The sequence below is a fragment of the Epinephelus fuscoguttatus genome, linkage group LG11 (genome assembly GCF_011397635.1).
Source record: "Epinephelus fuscoguttatus linkage group LG11, E.fuscoguttatus.final_Chr_v1".
In the NCBI taxonomy this organism is placed as follows: Eukaryota; Metazoa; Chordata; class Actinopteri; order Perciformes; family Serranidae; genus Epinephelus; species Epinephelus fuscoguttatus.
Genome location: NC_064762.1, coordinates 26,530,794 through 26,549,099, shown reverse-complemented (window position 1 = coordinate 26,549,099; position 18,306 = coordinate 26,530,794). Strand labels below are relative to the sequence as shown.

The 18,306-nt window shown below is 39.7% G+C and overlaps 1 protein-coding gene across 1 annotated transcript; it reads left to right on the top strand.

Annotated features, from left to right (window-relative positions):
- The first annotated feature begins 713 nt into the window (after positions 1–713).
- On the top strand, positions 714–17,793 carry rab10 (RAB10, member RAS oncogene family). The gene is made up of 6 exons (XM_049589865.1): positions 714–1,426; positions 7,543–7,603; positions 9,318–9,456; positions 13,293–13,382; positions 15,254–15,355; positions 17,280–17,793. The coding sequence occupies exons 1-6, from the start codon at positions 1,300–1,302 to the stop codon at positions 17,364–17,366; spliced, it is 606 nt and encodes a 201-aa protein (XP_049445822.1). The 5' UTR covers positions 714–1,299; the 3' UTR covers positions 17,367–17,793.
- The last annotated feature ends 513 nt before the right edge of the window (positions 17,794–18,306 follow it).

Genomic DNA, 18,306 nt, shown 5'->3' with positions numbered 1-18,306 from the left:
TTCTTTCTTTATATCTTCCTTTCTGTCTTTATCTCTTTATACCTTTCTTCCTGTATGTCTTTCTTTTTTACTTTGTGGCATGTCTGTACTCGGCAGCAGAAAGCAGGGCATACTCAACATTCCTAAGGAGTGTCTGAGAGTCAAACTACTCTGACAGGCGGAAGAAGGAAAGAGTTACACACACACACACACACACACACACACACACACACACACACACACAATCTAAGGAACCTACTTTAATGTTGTGTACACGCAGATACACTCTCGGTGTGTTTCCAGTTATTAACAGACTTTAAAGGATACATGTCCTTACAGTTCACAGAACAGAGGATGTGGGAAACGCCCGTAACAAGCACAGAAGTACTTATATATGACATCACTTTGCCTGACTCACAGCTGGGATAGTCACCGCATCAAATGCCAGCTTGCCATGAAAACTGAAACACACCCCGGCTAGGAAAGATCCGCAAGAAACCGGCCGCCATATTGGATCATTAGATGCGTTTCACTCAGTGAAGTAATGGGAGCTTTGAGCCTAAATGTCCGAGTAAAGTACGCAGTAACATTTGCCCTTTCTGTCAATCTAAGACACTCCCTTTACAAAGAGAGCCAATCATATTAGAGTGCTTGGTTAAGTGACAGTGGTATTGACCAACCAGAGACGTGGAATTTGACAGAAGGGGCGGGACAAAGGCGGGCTGTGGGGCCCAGGGTGTCGCCGTGGTGGCTCCCATTCGAAGGCGACGGCGGTCGTCTATATTTCGGTTGTAATCTCTCCAGAAAAAAAGCGAAATAACTCCGAGCAGACAGCGAATTTTACAGACTTTAACGTTGAGATTTTTTCCAAATTCTTCTCGGTCGAGCTTGTGGCAGCCGGGCTCTGGAATGACGGGGTGTGCCGAGAATTTGAATTAGCTCGCCGTTAGTTTGAAGAAAGAGTGAGTCGGGGTAGAGAGAGGAGCCATTTTGTCCCGACTGTGTGGGAGAAAAGAAAGAGTGGAAAAGAGGAATCACACGGGAGGAGATCCTTATTTTTGCTTTCTGTTCTCATGCTGTAAAGGGGGAACGCAGTTGGGCTTGGGAAATATAACTTCTCCACGGGCACGTTATTTGGGTGGTATTTAGCCAACTAGTTAGCTTGCCAAGCTAATCAACAAATCCCAGATTGTTAAACGTTAACAGTCAAGCAGAAGCGGGGCAATTGGACGGGTTGGAGCTGGCATTAGACTTCACATAGGCGTGCTAGGTTATCAGTTTTTTTTGTTTCTTGTCTGGGTTGATACAAGCTGTTTTTCAATGGCGAAGAAGACGTACGACTTGCTGTTCAAGCTGCTTCTGATCGGAGACTCGGGCGTGGGGAAGACCTGTGTGCTGTTCCGCTTCTCTGACGACGCCTTCAACACAACCTTCATCTCCACCATAGGTAACGTTAAGAAACACCCCACAGACAATGGATTGTGTGTTGTTACAGGTGTTTATACCATTCCGTTGAACCCCTATCGGAGGTAGTTTGACAGCTGGGAGACTCGTATGACTTTCTCCTGCAGCTGGAAATGGTAGGCAGGACATATTTGGTTAGCTAGCATGCTATCAGCGTGCACTGACGTTAGCTTCTCGTCAGGCCTGCACAGGTTCAGTTTCTCTGGAAAGGTTTATGTGCCTATTAGCTAAACCCCAGTCACTCTTGTTTCAAAGGACTGCGACTTTAATAACAAAACATGATTGTTGTTTAGGTTAAGCCTGCCAGAAATGGCAAGTATAACCGGTTTAGGTGCCGGAGGAATTGCTGTCACGGCACTTGACCCAGTAGCTAGCGAGCTAACGAGGCTAACAGTGCAGGGCCGTGCTGCTGGTACAAAAGCACCAGAAAACTGTCTCCCCATGTAACTGACTTGCTTTTACAGCTTATTATCAATATGTAAATATGTGGTTTTGTCCCTGTCATGAATTGCACCTTTTAAAGGTTACAAATATTTGCATCTTTTTTCAAAATTATAAATGGCACACAAAATACTCTATAACTGTTTTCTTCAAACGTAAGTGAAAGTACACAAACATTGCCAGTGGAACTTACCTGAAGTGCCAAAAGATAAAGTACTTATTCAAAATGGCATGTTTCAGGCTGTTAAACACATTGTGTTGCTGATCTATCATTACTGCTACATGAGTGTGTAAGTAACATTACAAGAAATTCATATGCTTTGTGTGCAAAATCTGATTCCGTGATGCAATTGGTGACTGTAGCTGTCAAATGTTTGTAGTGGAGGATAAAGTACAATAGTTCCCAACAAGAATATAGTGGATTTGAAGTATAAAGGAGCAGAAACTGCCACTGGAAAATACTTCAGTACAAGTACCTCTGACTTACTTTCCACCACTGCTCTGAAGAGAACCATAAACAATTCACCATGGTGGTATCATCAGCTTTTTTTCCCTCTGTCCTCTACTCATGCATCCAACATCATGCTCACATGAGTCAAGTGTTAAACTATGTCAAATCCCTGCACGGCCCAAGTGAAGTCTCCATTTACTCCTGTTGCTTAAGATCAGTGCTGAGTAATAACGTAACATTAGATGTGTGTTCCTGAGCCGCACGAAGCTGACTGTTTGCAATGTGCTGGCATTACATCCTTGATCTCTTGATTTAGTTTAAATTTCAAGCCCATCGTTTCGTAACTTTTAAGTGCTGACGACTCCTTGACTCTATGTCTAAGAACACCCAGCCATAATGGGCGACACTGTTCCCAGTGGCATCCAGGCCAGATTAGATTTGTCGAGGTACAGCAATGAACGTTGAACAATCACACTGCTGCGAAGCTTTTTGTCACATGGATGTGTTTATGTGCTTGTGCTTGTTTATGGTTTTGAAGATTGTTTGTCTTTTGTGGTGTGTTACACTCTGCCCTGTTTTTTTTTAAAAAATGTAATCATAGGCTGAGTTGCAGCCATCATGTCAGAGCTCTGCCAGTTCAGCCAGTTTAAGAGAAGGCTGTGCTGTGATGGTCAGATGCAGCCTGACAGGTTCTTAAGCAGTCAGAGACCAATAGTGACCTTTGCTCATTGCAGTGGTGCTTTCCCTGACATGATGGGTAGTTTGTCAAGTGTATCACCTGTAGGAGTTTGCAGCAACTGCAGGCGTTTTTTCTCCTTATCTGTAGAAAAAGTTGATATATTCATCATACTCTGTGTCTGCCCTCAAGCAAAACTTAAGTATTATCTCCAAAAGGCAACATGCTTGATCACGCCGAAGCAAATGTGTAGGTGTCCACATTATAAGCCTGCTCAGTGTTGTGTCTAATTTATCCCAAAAAAACTTTGGTAAACATAGCATAAGTTTTATGTTAGTTTACAAGTTATTTTAAGTATCAAGGTGACCAGAAACAGGAATGATCACAGTGCTTGAGCTTGAACTGTCTGCAACAGTCATTACTGTCATTTCATTTAGGAAGTACCCACTTGAGGTGTTCCCCCTCAGTTTGACAAGACCTGTGAATTACTGGCACTACATCAACATTCATAATCACAAACCAACATAAGTTTGCTCATTTCAGGATGTTCACTAATATGTTTTCTCTGGTTTACTACGAGATCTGTCCCTTTAAATCTACAACACAGTCATAAGCTTCTGTCTCAGCTCGCCTTTGTCCTACATCTGTATTCAAAACAAAGCGGCATCAGTGTGATCAAAGTAAAGTATATGAAGAACATACTAATCTCTCAGCATACCAAATAATGCGAACCTGTAGCTGTCGGGGAGCTTTGATTTTTAATAGTGTACAGTAAATAAGTGAGTGTTGTGATACCGATTTTTAGGTATTGCCTTTTGATTCTGCATCTGGTGAAAGGAGTGAAGTACTTTTAAGAAGTACCTACTTAATGTTCCACCTTGCAGTCAGTGTATCTTCGATCAGCTTACTTTGTGGTGATGATATATGCAATACAATTATGTTCATCATCCATTATTCCACTGATAGTCTTTTGTTATATAACAGGCGAAGACGACACCTTTTAGATTGCTTGTATTGTCAAACAAATAGGTCAAGACCAAAAGATGGTAGGCTTACTATCACATTAGTCAAAAAAGCAACCAGTACACATAACTGAGAAGCTGGAACGTCATTTTTGTCTTTTGTGTTTAAAGAATGACTTGAACAATTATCAGATTAGTTGCTGACCAGTTTGCTGTAGATGAACTATTTGTTTTGACTCTGAATATGTGATTAGCGGACAGTAACACTTGTGATTTGATAAATATGAATTTTTGAAGACTGCCAGCACAAGCCTTTTGATGTGCAGGGATGTACTTCTGGTTTTGTTGCTATATGATTAGTGGGTTCATCTTATTTTCCCAGTATTTTGTTGGCTACGATGGTTGCTAATGTTTTGGCAGACACTATTGTAAGTTCAGTGGATGCAACAAACGAGATGCATCACAGCACTGTAGTGCAGAGAGTACAGAATGTACAGTCCAAAGTTTGCAAATATTCTGCCTCTTTACTTTTGGAGAAGGCCCTACACATAAATCAGGTACGGCCCTTGGTGTCAAAACCGGAAAGTCTAAACAGGAACAGAACTTTGGGAAGAACCAGCAGAACCAGGACATGTGATACAGGAGTGTGTTCTTCTTCTGACACTCATACCTTTGGAGACACAGATGCACAGCTGCTTCTCAAAATACCCCCACTGGAAACCACCCCCCTCACTCATCCCCATTTCCAATCACCCGAGTGTCGCTCTCTCTGCCCTTCCTCCTTGTATACTTGAGGTTATGCATATTAAGAGTGCTGAATATGCATGGTGTTGCAATCTGAAATGTCTTTCCACAACACATCATGAATTTTGCATGGAAACTGGCGATGGCTACAGTGGAATTCATACTTTGGGAAGGAATGATTCCTCTGGGATTAAAAAAGAGAACCAACCATAAACCATGTACTTTCTGTTTAAGACCTCCAGCTCAAGTGTCATTCTTCTCTGTTTATGTGTGCCCATTTTCCCAGTGATTGTGTAATTGTGCGATTGCACAATGCACATATTTTCTTGACAACGTGCCAGTGCACCTCACCAGGAAAAATACTGCTTTACTCCTCGCACACAGTGCTACGACAGTCACAGCTGAACTTGGTTTTTGAAAACTTTCAGTTATGGTTGTTAAGAAAACTCGCCCTCTTTTACTTTAGTATTTTGCCCTGTATGTAATTGCTGCTGTTGAAAGTTATTGAGGTAAAATATCAATGCGGGTACAGTAAGTTGTGTCTTATCTGCAGAAATTTTCTACTCCTCTTTGTCTCTTTTTGTTTCTATCCAACTATATCTTTCTGTCCCCCCTCCCTCTCTCTGGGGAGTGCATAATATTTAGTGAGTCACACCTTGGCAGCCAGTTCCTTCATTATTCGATGGCCCTGCTCCACCTAGAGCACAGCTGTTTCTTGGGACTTTTTAACCAACCACAGTTTCTGACCAGAGCTGAAATGACAGCTCACTATTTAGCTGGAAAACTCTTGGCCAAAAAGTGTAAACAGTCATGAATCACCACTCTGAATTTGGCCTCTTGTGGGGCTTCATGATGATGACAAAGACGATAATCCTGCTAAAGTGTACTTGATACTGAGAACACAATAAATCTTTAGAATTATTAGCTGCATTTCATCATTGACACAGGTTGAGTCACAATGCAAGCAGAAAATGCCAGACATTACCTCGGTCCAGCTTCTCCAATGAGAGTATTTTCTGCTTGTTACTGGCCCATTGTTAGTATGTTAAGCTTTTGGACTGTTGATCAAACAAAATAAGCATTATAAATATGTCATTTCAATTTTCTGGGAAATTTTGATGGACATGTTTTGTGTTATTCTGACATTTTATGGAATTAACAATGAATTGATTCATCAAGAAAATGATGGGCAGATTAATCGATAGTCGAAATAATCTTAGTGATAGTCCAAGTTTAGTATATGAATGTCCCAAACCAGTGGTAACTGCACATCACAATTTCTCAGAGCCCGAAGATGCAACTTCATTTAAGATATTTAGTTTACATCGATTGATCAAATTTCATTTATATTGATATAAAGGACAGAAAGCATCAAATGCTTACATTGAAGGTGCTGTAACAAGAGAACGTTTGACCTTTGTGCTTGACAAATGACTTCTGCAATTCATGCATTGTAATAAATAGTAAATTAGTAAGTTAATTGATGAGTTAACTGATCAGTTTAGCATCATGTTTCTCAGTGCTTTACAATTAACTTACATTTACCAGAAATCATCAGCTCAAATCCAAATCGAGTCAGATTACCACCAGGGTAATCTCTGTAAACATATATCTGCATATGTATGCACAATCTTTGAGCAATGGGACAAGATTTTGGTATTGGCAGTGTTCTGGTTTCCGTTTGTAGTCCTAGAAGTAATGACCAATCCCATTGGCACGGCGGGTCAGCAGTTCGTATGGAGAGTCAGAACGCATTGACTGAAATGCAGTCTTGGAACTCATCGGCTGTCGTCTGTCAACGATTTAAAGTTACATAAGCTGATGTTTCTCTACATTCATTTGCATATATCTGTTTATAGAGAATCGACAAATGACTGGTGCACAAAAGAAGAAGGCAAGGTCCTGGATATCCGCTGGATCTCCCGAAATATTGGCTGTTGCCCTTCGATGCTTTATCGCGGTCCAACGATAGCCTATGGATTCCAAGATTGCGATTAGAGTAGATGCAATACTGTTAATTATTTGCCTGTTTCCGAATAGTACTTTTTTGCAGCATTTTAGAAAATACAGATTTGCATAAATACATATTGAAATAAAAGATGACAAGTAGGATAACATGTAGCATAGCATCTGGTCAGGTCCAGTCTGTTCAATATATCAAGAATAATTAAATCCAAAATTCAGCCAAAATGGAAACTGAAATAAGTTTGTTTCCACACTGAGAAACAGGCACATACAGGAAAAACTGTGTGCTCTCCCACCACAGTCTGTCCTCTCACTGCACCACCAGTCCAAATGCTCCAACCACATCTAAAGGTCACTAATAGACTACAGAAATGTATGATACCGTGTTTCTAACCGGCTGCATTTAAACTCAGGTTTAACAGTAACAAAGCTATTGCAGTGCATGATAACAGTTTTGCTGTTTGCCTGTGTTAGACTGATTACTCTGATCAACCTGGCTCTTGTGTGGGTATGATGTGTGTGTGTGTGTGTGTGTGTGTGTGTGTGTGTGTGTGTATGTGTACCCATTGTTAGCCAGCTGCTGATGCCACAGCTGTGTGCTGATAGGCTCAAGGTCTGGGCATGACTCTGCAGAATCAGGAAGAGATAATGTTATTGTCTCTCTGATGGAAACACTTGTCACTCACTCTCAATTTCCCTCTGCTCCTAAATGTCTTTCTATGGGTGATTCTCATTCTCAGTTTGCATCGGGGCCAAAGTCTGTCTGTAAACCGCCATTTCAGTTCAGTCAGTGCGCCATGTGCTAGTTGTTCATGTGTTTTTATGGATATATGTGCTGATATGTTGTCTCTGTTTTACAGGAATAGACTTCAAGATCAAAACTGTTGAATTACAAGGAAAGAAGATCAAACTACAGATCTGGTGAGTCATTGGACTGTTTTCCATTTTTAGTTTGTATACCCAAGTTAAGGCTCTGTGTTTAGAGTACAGAACTGGAAAATAAACCATCACTGAGTAAATCGTATTTCAATTCAGCCTCTTCTTTTTGTGCCTTGTTATATCATCGTGAAACATCTGTTTGACATGCCTCCCTCAAAGCCCAGAAATGTGCTAGAACAGGAAATGGTCATCAGTCCATCAGGACGTTTGCTACAGGGTTATTATTGTAGTCGACAACAGTTGATTTTCCTCAACTGAAATTACTTTATATTTAACATTTTCTTCTGCAAACATGATAAAACATGGATACTAATCTTAGGTTTGCAGGTGAGATTTCATCTAATTGCTTAGAGGGCTACAACTAACTACTGTTTTTATTATCTATTAATCTCCTAAATATTCAGTGGACTCACTGATGTGTCATTTGGTGTGGCTGGATATGATGTCTTTGTTTTGTCTGGACAGCAGCTCAGGACCCAGAAGTTATTAAATTCATATCATGCAAGACAAACTAAAGCAGGAAATCCTTATATTTTCGAGACTGGAACAAGCAAAGGTTCTGCATGTTTGCTTCAAAAACAATTTAAGGTTTGATTAATCGTTGAGCAAAATTGTTGTAGATTGTCTGTTCTTTAGGATCAAATTGTATATGAGCTCACATATATTTATAGTGTTGAATAGTTTATGAAGTTACAAATATTTCGAAACAACACAACACACAGTTTTTGGTCAAGTGTTACAAGGTCCGTACACAAAACTGTAATTGTTATTCTGGCATTTTCATGATAACATCTCCTCTGCAGACAAGAGTCTATTCATTCAAGGCTAATTAATTACTCATTAAAGTATTTGTAAACAAAAATGTTAGTGTGTGGTTGTCAAGTATGTGCTCCCATTTACTGCCCACTAGTCCTATCTTTTGATAGTAGAAAAGGAAATGTACCAGAGTATCAAGGATCTGTATTTTACAAGTTATCTTGAAGGCTTTTCTCTATGATTCTCTGTAGCCCCTATGGCTTGTGAATATATGAAAGACTATGGGGAAATGCAAAACCAAGTCTAGATCGTAAAGCTTGCCGATTTTGCACAGTCAGCTACTATTTTGAACGTCAAAGTGGAACAGCTAGTGTGAGCGTAGGTTTGATTTGCTCATGCGAACCTGGTGTTGCAGGGCCGCTTTTCTTGTTCTGTATCAGCAGTGATGGATGGATGTTGGCAGGGTTTCCCCTGGTAGGAAAACGTTACAGTTGAGGTGCATGCTAGACATGTCAGGGACATGGGTAGCCTGTAGAGGGTTTTAATGTGTGTTTGAGTAAGTACTTAATTTGCTCAGAGTCAGAAATGTGCTAGTGGGGCTTTTTTATTGTGGTAAATACTCTAAGGGTACTTTTATCAGCCTCTTTTGGTGACAAAGGAATTTTACATTAGAGGAGTAAGCATGCCAAGTAGAGATCGCATATTTGAAGCTAATGTATCTACATGCTAAATTATATTTTGTAATGACTTTTCAACATTTGTGGGTGATATGTGTTGCGATTTGCATTCATAGAAAGCAAGGAATCTGAGGAGGTTGCAAAGTAATTGGCATTGGAGCAACATTTCTGTCAAACTGCAGATATTTTATGGCCAATTTCCGCTGTGATGCAAACAGATAAATACAGACAAATGAACTCTGTGTGTTTTCGTGTCTGTGTAGGGACACAGCGGGCCAGGAACGGTTCCACACCATCACCACCTCCTACTACAGAGGGGCCATGGGCATCATGCTGGTCTACGACATCACCAATGCCAAGAGCTTTGAAAACATCAGCAAATGGCTGCGCAACATTGATGAGGTAAAACACACTCACACACTCTCTGTCTCCATATTCTGAGTACATATAATCATGTGGATCTATGCTGCTGTGTAAAATCTAATCAGAGATGTTAACAGGACGTTTTATGTTGGCACATCTATTGTTTTATCCTTGGCACGATGACAAAGTGACTTAAATACTTTGAGGGAAGGCAGCCAACATTGCTAACTAGCTGGCCGATCTGTGTGCAGCGAGCTGTGTAGCAGGAGTGTGACTAAATTACATCAGCTGAGCCAGATGTCTGTTTCCATCTGGCTCATTGTAGGACAACCAGGGGCTGTGCTGTTGTACCTTGTGAGTATCAGTGGAACCAGAAGTTTAACAGACAATGACAAAGATGTGTTAGCTGTTTGAAACTTTCAGTTTTACTTCATTAGGGAGGACCAGATGTGTATATGAGATGATTCCAAGAGTATGTTCGCTAATGGTGTTACAGGTCTAGACAGATCAAGCATGGACATGTAACACTCAAGTTATGTACACATTATAAGTTCTTTATAAGTGTCATGTCATTAATCAGGACAATTTTATATCTACTAATATCGAATTATTCTGTGCAGATACTTTACATATTCGTATTTATACCATTTCGGTTCATACCCATGTTTAAGGAGTCACAGTTGAGTTTGAGTTTGGCACAGTGGAAAAAAGACAAATTCATAGGCATTTCTTTTCACTTGTTTTGAACAGACAGTAGTGCAAGTGTCAAAGACAGACACAATCCTCTTGCTGGGATCTAAAGTAGCATTTTGCCCGCTGGCAAATTTGGTAAACTATTTTCATTAAAAAAATTAAGGAACACTTAAAACACTTCTGTATTAACACTAAGCGCTTTCTTTAAAGGTAACAGGTCACAACAGGCTATAAAACCAAAATGCAACTCTTACGATATGAAACTGAAAATACAAAATGAATAGAATTATAATAAATAAAACTCATGCATTAGGATGAGTGTCACAGTTGGATCCACCTTGGCTATATGCCAATGTAAATGCCAGCAGCTTCAGTAGCTGTTTGATCCTGTTCTGCTCTTGTGTCCAAGGGCTGCTCGAAAACAGCGTGGATAAGAAGTTGGGCTCCAGTTTGTTTTTTCGTTGTCCCAGTGATCTGCACATCTGGTTGATACCGTTGAATGTGCATTAGCATGTTGGATGTGGTTCTATTCGCATACCCTACAATGGTGGGGCAATGCTAGGTGAATCTACCAGCTCCGCAGTTTCATTTTTACTCTCCATAGTGTGACTGATTGGCACGCTAATCAGCTTGTTGTTCCAACCTTGGAGATTTTGCTTATGGTGTATGGCAAAAAGTTTGCTCTGGTTCCACATTACATTCACCTGCCGGCATACCGTGTATTCTGCTGCGTACACTGGATCATGACCTCTGTAAAGTGATGGTTCGGTGCCAGTACACAAAAAATCACAGCCTGGGTCTATACTGTATATATCCAATATATAGTGTATTCACCATATTCATATCATACTTGCAGTTGTTTATTCTGTATATATTATCACTAGTGCCGTTTAATGCTACTTGAACTTATGCTATCTATAAATTATTATAATATCAATATATATATTGCCTACTTAATGTATATGCCATAGCGTTCTAATCTCACACTGTTCATACTGTGTCTATCATAGCCTATTCAGTTCATACTGTGTATATCGTAGTGTATTCATATCCACCCCTTACTTTTTATTCTTTGTGCTATATGTATGGTTCCTATTACTGTTAATTCTGTATATTACATATACTGTCACTGCTTTTTGCACTTCTAAATAGATTCTAAACTGCATGTCATTATCTTAGCACTTTAGCAAAGTCAAATCAGATCTCACCTTAAAAAGGTACAAACTATTTTATATATTCTGGTGCTGAAGTATGTCTACCTTTAGTCCAGCTCCTTAGGAATTTTAATGGTGGTGTTAAAATGTTTAACACAACCTCATTTTTAACATCAGACAAAAATCAGCCACTCAGTGGCTCGTCTCTATAAACAGCTTTGACTATTAGGTCAGTGTTAAAGAGAGGTTACACAATACTGGAGTCCTGTTTAAGATCCTTAAAAGTCTGTGTGCATTACGGGCAGCTGAGGGAGGATTTAACGGTGTCTGTGAGGGCTGGTTTTGCATTTTTGTTGTGTCATGGTGGATAAAAGGCCACAAGTGAAAGAAAGCGCAGGTAAATGTAAAGGTAGATGCATCTCTGTGGGTAATTGTGCCTCTGTTTCAGCTTCCGTCTCCTTGTTGTTTTTCTGCGTTGGTGCTTTTAGTGTGTTTCATATTGAAATCTTAGTCTCTATGTCAGTTGTGATTATTCTGTTGCGTAATGTCTAATCTTGTGGGATCCATGCCAGATGAAACACATCAGTTTAATTACTGTGACAGTTTTAATCAATAGCTCACATTATCTGTCTTCATTATGCCTGGGTGCGACAATACGCTATAATCTTACGACACATGGTCAGTATGAAGGTGTTGCGTCTTTGGGTGAGACAGCCAGGCGTTGGGTTTGTCTAGATCGCTTTCTTTTAGAAAATTTTCACCCTTGCTGTGAGAGAGCTTGAATCCGGTCAAGGAAAGGAAACACAATGCATTTCCTGCAAACTCAGAACTCGACCTTGCTCATGTTGCACTTTTGTGTGTGAAAAATGGCTGTTGGCTCCATAGAGGGCTTAAAGGATACAAGGTTTTCTGCTTCCTGGATAGTGATATGAATACAATCTTGATCAGGGGTTCCCAACTTTTTTTTTGGGCTTGTTGCCCTCAGAACAAAGCGATCTCAGTGAATTCATTTTAATTTTTTGATTCACAGCTGCAACAATCAATCAATTCTATTAGTAGATCAACAGATATTTAATCTGCAACTGTTTTGATAATTGAATAATTTTTAAGTAAAATTTGGTATTGCTGTGTCATACACCATAGTAAACTGAGTGTCTTTGAGTTTTAAACTGTTAGTTTGACAAAACAAGACAAATAAAGACATCACCTCAAACTGTGGGAAATTTTAATGGACGTTTCACTTTTTTCTGATATTTTATAAACAAAACATTCAAGTATTAAAAAAAATCATAATCAGAGGATGAGTCAATCCCGCCCTGGTTGATTTTTTTTTTAAAAAAATTGACAGTCCAAAACATGTAAAATTCTTAGAGCTGAATAAAAAAGAATTAATTAATCAACTGGGCAATTGACAGAAAGTCATCAGCAATCATTTTGAAAATCAGTGGATTTTTAAAATCTTTTTTATTTAAAGCAAAATTGCCAAACTTGTCCCTTTTTTATTTTATGCCATTTTGTTTTTACTATTGTCTGATATTTTATAGACCAAAAGATTCATTGTAAAGGTCATTGTTGGGTAGATCAATGATGGAAATATTTGTCAGTCACTTCCTTTAAAACTGTCTAGCAGCTGAGCTTAAAAAGTCAAAAACTAAAAGTTTAAAAATGATTTTGTGTTATATAAAAATACTTTGTGTTTTCCTGTGCTTTTAAGCAACTTATAGCCCTTCGGATTTATCTTGAGACCTGTTGAGGGTGTCCTGACCCTGATGTTTGGACCCTATGGTCTAGATGACAAAGTGGGAAGCAGGGTTCGTTGTACCAGAGTCACAACTCAGTTCTGCCACTTTTCTTATACACAGATGCTGAAATTTTTGACCCTGGTGGCTGATAAAAGCATTGAAATGTAAATGATTACCTGTGTGCGTTTTACGGGGGTCGATTGATTGGTTGGCTTGTGGGAGATTAAGTTTAATGTTACTGATGATGAAAAAGTAATCTACTCTACTCTTTCTTTTATTTTTTCAGCATGCAAATGAGGATGTTGAGAGGATGCTGCTAGGCAACAAGTGTGACATGGAGGACAAGAGGGTCGTACCAAAAGCCAAGGGGGAGCAGGTGAGATGGAGCCGTCCACTGCGGCTATAAACAGCCATTCATCGTCAAGGCCCTGCATGTTTGATTGGCCGATGTGTTGCAGCCACATTGCAGCAGCTTACATGTTCAGCTCATAGAAAACACAATATGAAGTGGCAGGATAGCAAGTAGAGAATGCCATAATGTTTGTGAAATAATGTAAGGATAATGGAATTTAAATTACAGTATCAGAACTGGTAGAAATAGTTAGTAAGCTTCCTGAAGTTACTTGTGAAATGTCAGCTTACACCATCCACTCAAACAGTGCCTCCTTATAGAATGTGCAGTAAGCTGCTGTTTGTCCTTGCATGCCATGAAGGCTTATTGTGCCTACTGTAGTGACTCAGCTAGTGAAGACAGCTACCCAAACAACAGTTTCTTGCGACGTAAGTCATCTAAAACGAATTAGAATAGACGAGGAATCCTTTTAATGTAGTAGCAAAAATTGAGTTTTGGTACCGCCCTGATATAGCAACTACACAAGCAAGTTTATTATATTCAGTAAGCAATATTTCTCATTAGAAAGTAGCTGCTGCAGAGTAAAGGTCAGTGAGTAACTGGACTTTGTAGACGAGCTCAGAGGATCAGGGCTGAGAATGTGCGGCTCTTAACTGTCCTAACAAGTGCAGTCGAGGTGCCCTTGAGGCCTTGTAACTATAGGACATTTGACAGAGAAGTTAGAGTCCTCTTCACGAATATTTTCTGCTGTAACTCACGTTAAAAATGTGTGGAAAGCAGCATTTCAGAATTTGTTACCTCACTGTAAATGTCTGTTTACTTAATGAATACAAGACTTTGATTATATTTGGGCCTCCAGACATATTTCAGACCTGCGTCGCAAGAAAATTATGGGTCAGCTGGTCTCAGAAATCCTCATATATTCTCTTAGGTTGTTTAAACTCGCTGCATTCATGCTCAAACTAAACACTGCGTTGTTTATGAGTATGCAAAATCGATAATAGATGGTGTAAGTGATGCCACTGAAATATTGTGGCAGCTGGTGCTGGATGTTTTATAGCTGGAATGAAGCGGATGACTTTATTTTCAGGACACAGTCTTTACAGCACAAGGCATAACTCAGTGCAGTGTAGTTTGTGTTGAATGGGTTCGCTTGTGTATTAAGTTGTAGAAGAACAGCAGTACGACATCACGACATGTCCATATCACTGAGGAGATACTTCCTTTTTATAAACAAGCTTGCCGCTAGCTTCAAATAATGTCTGACTGAAGATGGACGCCAGTTGAAATAGAGGCTACTATTTGTGATGCTGTGTGGGGGTCACTTCTAGCCTCTGTACACCAATAGTAATTGATAGTATGAACAAGATGGTGAATAGACACTGAAATATGGGGACAAATTGAGTTTCTTGGACCATATTTGTACCTTTTTTTGACACTAAACAAAGCTTGGAGCCATTCAAGACACTAAGCAGCAGGAGTGTCTGCGATGACTTTTCCATTCACTGACGTCACTTACTGTACATGTCCTCTATTAGTTATTAAGAGTTTAGTCACTTAATGAAACCTCAAATAGAGTCCCACCCAGTTTGAGCTTGAGTCGAGATCTAATCAGCCAGAACAAGTGAAAACATCTGTGTAGGCGTGCAGGGCCTTTGAAGAGCTCTGGCTACCATAGCAAACTAGCAGTGACTAGTCAGTCTGCAGATTTAGCAACCTCAGATACAGATCTGCTTACTCATACACACACCTACCTGACTAGAATTGAAGTGTGAGTATACATGTGTGTGTACCAGCAGTGATACCTGATCTCTGTTCTGCGCACTTTATTTTTGGACTTACTTAAACGGTGGCCGCACTCATCGTTCTAACTCGTCTTGTTTTCTTCCCCACAGATTGCGAGGGAGCACGGCATTAGGTTTTTTGAGACGAGCGCTAAGGCCAACATCAACATCGAGAAGGCTTTCCTCACGTTAGCAGAAGACATCCTCAGAAAGGTGTGTGTGTGTGTGTTCAGTTATGATATATAAGTGTTGGTACGTTCATGAAAACAATGTCAGTGCTTTTTATTTAGGGGATGATATAGATAGAATTACAAGAACAAATGCATCAATGTATTTACTAGTATAATTTATTAGTATTCATATTACTCTCCAAGTAGCCATTTCATAGCTTTGCTCTTTGTAGGCTAACTTCACAGACAGTTTGATGCTGATAGTAAGTGGGAGTGTATCTAATCTAACTGTAATGACAGCACTTTAAATGGACAAGTAATGCACTGACAGTTAATGTAGCCCCTGCTGATGTTGTCACTTTAAACGTCTACAACATATGTCGTTAAATCAAAGTCAAGTCAGTCAAAATAATGGAGCAAGAGCTTCCCCCTTGTCCATATTGAGGCCTTCTAAATATGAAAACATAAGGTCAGGACATAATTTATTCATATAACATCCTGCATGTTGAGTCTTAAGTGTTACCTGCAAGACAAACTTAATTCCTTTGTGAGGACATCATATTTTCACACTGTCAAAGACATAAAAAGTGTGTGTCCTTGTGGACAGCAGTAGAGGAAGTTGTACTAGCATCTAGTTCAAGAAGTTACTTTGCTGTCTTCAGCAAAGTTAACCTTCTCCTCTCTCCGTCTCTTCAACTTCCAAAATCAGATCTGACTCAGGAATGCTTCTTGACTCATGATTTGAATCACTGAGTGCGATTATGTGGACATGAATAACCTGTTTACGAGGCTTATCGCAGTTAGGATCATATTGGGGATGAGGTGTTTACATGAGCAAAGAGAAATCAAGTTATTTATATTCCCTGACTGTAAACATGAAACATACTAGTAACCTGGTTGCTGATTATTGCAGTGTCTTTGCACAGGTGCTGTGATGTTTACATGAGCAAAGCTGCAATGGGAGATGCGAGCGACAGCAAATATTAAACACTGAACTCTATAGTTTTACGACCATTTTACCACATAACTGTAAATTTCTTCTCTGCTCCGGTCGCAAACAGCTGTCTGCTCTGATTGCATGTACCGTTTTCCTCTCTCTTAACCACACATACACACAATTCAGACTGAGCTATCATTATTCATGAAAGGAGCTACGCTACTCTTAGCTGAAGCCAAGCCCGTGCAGGTTGTTGACGGCTCTGAGCTACTGGGATAAGGTGCATGCATGCAACAGTGTGCTGGTTTGTTTCGTACTCCAGGTAGCATATTTGGGTTTCTCGTAAACCAGATAAAGTCTTACTCTGGTTTCTAAAAACAGGATTCAGTGTTCACATGCTCAAACTGATAAACATGATACTCCAATAACCTGATCATAAGCATTCATGTCCATGTAAATGCACTGACTGAACACCCATTCCCCTGCATAATAAACACTCAATATTTTACTCCATAGTGAGCAGTAAAATGGGATTTCAGACACTTAAAGGATCATTGTTATTTTGCATCAGGTGTAGAGTCACACAGCAGTTAAAAGCTGCTCACAATTTACCTACACACAGAACAGTTTTCGGGAAGATTGAAATAGACATACAGCTAAACAAAGATAGTTAAACATTTTTATGGCGCGTCTTTTTATATTTAATTTTGCTGAATTAAGGCATTTAACACCATTCCTGTGAACGCAGGTCTGATCGTAAACTGTGGCGGAAGCAAAAAAATCATTTCTAAATCAGAATTTTGTGTGGTGAACCACAAAACCGTCCAGCATCACCCCGTCTGACTTTATTTTGTAGTAACGACCTACTTGCTGTACATAAATGCTTAAATGTCAAATGAAACAATGTGAATAGATGATGGATGATTGTCCTGTGTTTAGGTGTATATTTTGTATGTGTGTGTATGTGTGCATTTTCCTGAATTCCCATGTATTTAATAAGAAGTGTTTCTGTGCGTTGTTTGTCCGACAGACGCCTGTAAAAGAGCCCAACAGTGAAAACGTTGACATCAGCAGTGGAGGTGGAGTCACAGGCTGGAAGAGCAAGTGCTGCAGTTGAACAACTCCTCAGTCTCACTCACACTAACGCACACAAACACACACAGACAAACAAACACATGTTCTCTCTCTCTGTCTCTCTAACTGCTAACTCTAACTCTGTCTCTGCTCTCTAACCTGTCTCATGAGTTTTGTTGCACACTGACACTCTCTGTCTCTTTATCAGAATAAAACAATAAACCACTTCACTCATCTAATCCTCCCTCCACCCTCCACCGTACTCTTCCACTCTCCATCTGATGATCATTTTTATTTCTGATAAAAAGAGAAATCCAGTCACGTTTCTTGTCATTTGTTTTAAAAGTTGTTTAAAAAAAAAAACAGGAAAAAAAAGTGTGGAAAAGACAAGCTCATATTTTTAATAATTCCTTTGCCTGAGCTCACCTGGTTGGACACCCTCACCCACCCTTAACCCCACCCCCCCACCCACAGCACTCACCTTCAGTCAGAGAAAATCAAAATAAAATCAAACAAAAAAAAAGAAGAAGACAAATGTAGGATTAACATTTTGTACACTTAGTGGGGTTTCTGTTGTCTAACCGTATTTGGTCATTTACAATTTGTTACCAAGTGACAGAGGCGTGGCTAGCTCCTTTTGTATGTGGGGGTTTATTTTGTCCTGTGCCTTATATGGAAGACAGGGGCGGGGCTGTGTGGTGGGCGGAGCCACATCCACCCAATGAAATTACAGTTTAATATTCTGTCGGTTCAGGCTCTTGCACGAGGACGCCGAACTGAAGCAGAAGCGTTTGAATTTCTCCTCCAGCCAAGAGAACGGCATTATACAGTATGTCCTGTTTATTGATGTTTTATTTTTATCTGTATGATTTATTTTACTTTTATTTCTTTTTCCCTATTTGGGTTGAATTTTTTTTTTTTTTTTTTTTTTTTTTTTTTTTCCTGCATGCAGATTTCTTTGGGTTGGAAACGTTTCTGTAACG

Bases quoted from the DNA above. Each gene is read 5' to 3' on its own strand.
- rab10 (XM_049589865.1), top strand. From the start codon at position 1,300: ATGGCGAAGAAGACGTACGACTTGCTGTTCAAGCTGCTTCTGATCGGA. The intron at 13,383-15,253 runs GTGAGATGGAGC...TCTTCCCCACAG, and splicing joins CAAAAGCCAAGGGGGAGCAG to ATTGCGAGGGAGCACGGCAT. The intron at 15,356-17,279 runs GTGTGTGTGTGT...TTTGTCCGACAG, and splicing joins CAGAAGACATCCTCAGAAAG to ACGCCTGTAAAAGAGCCCAA.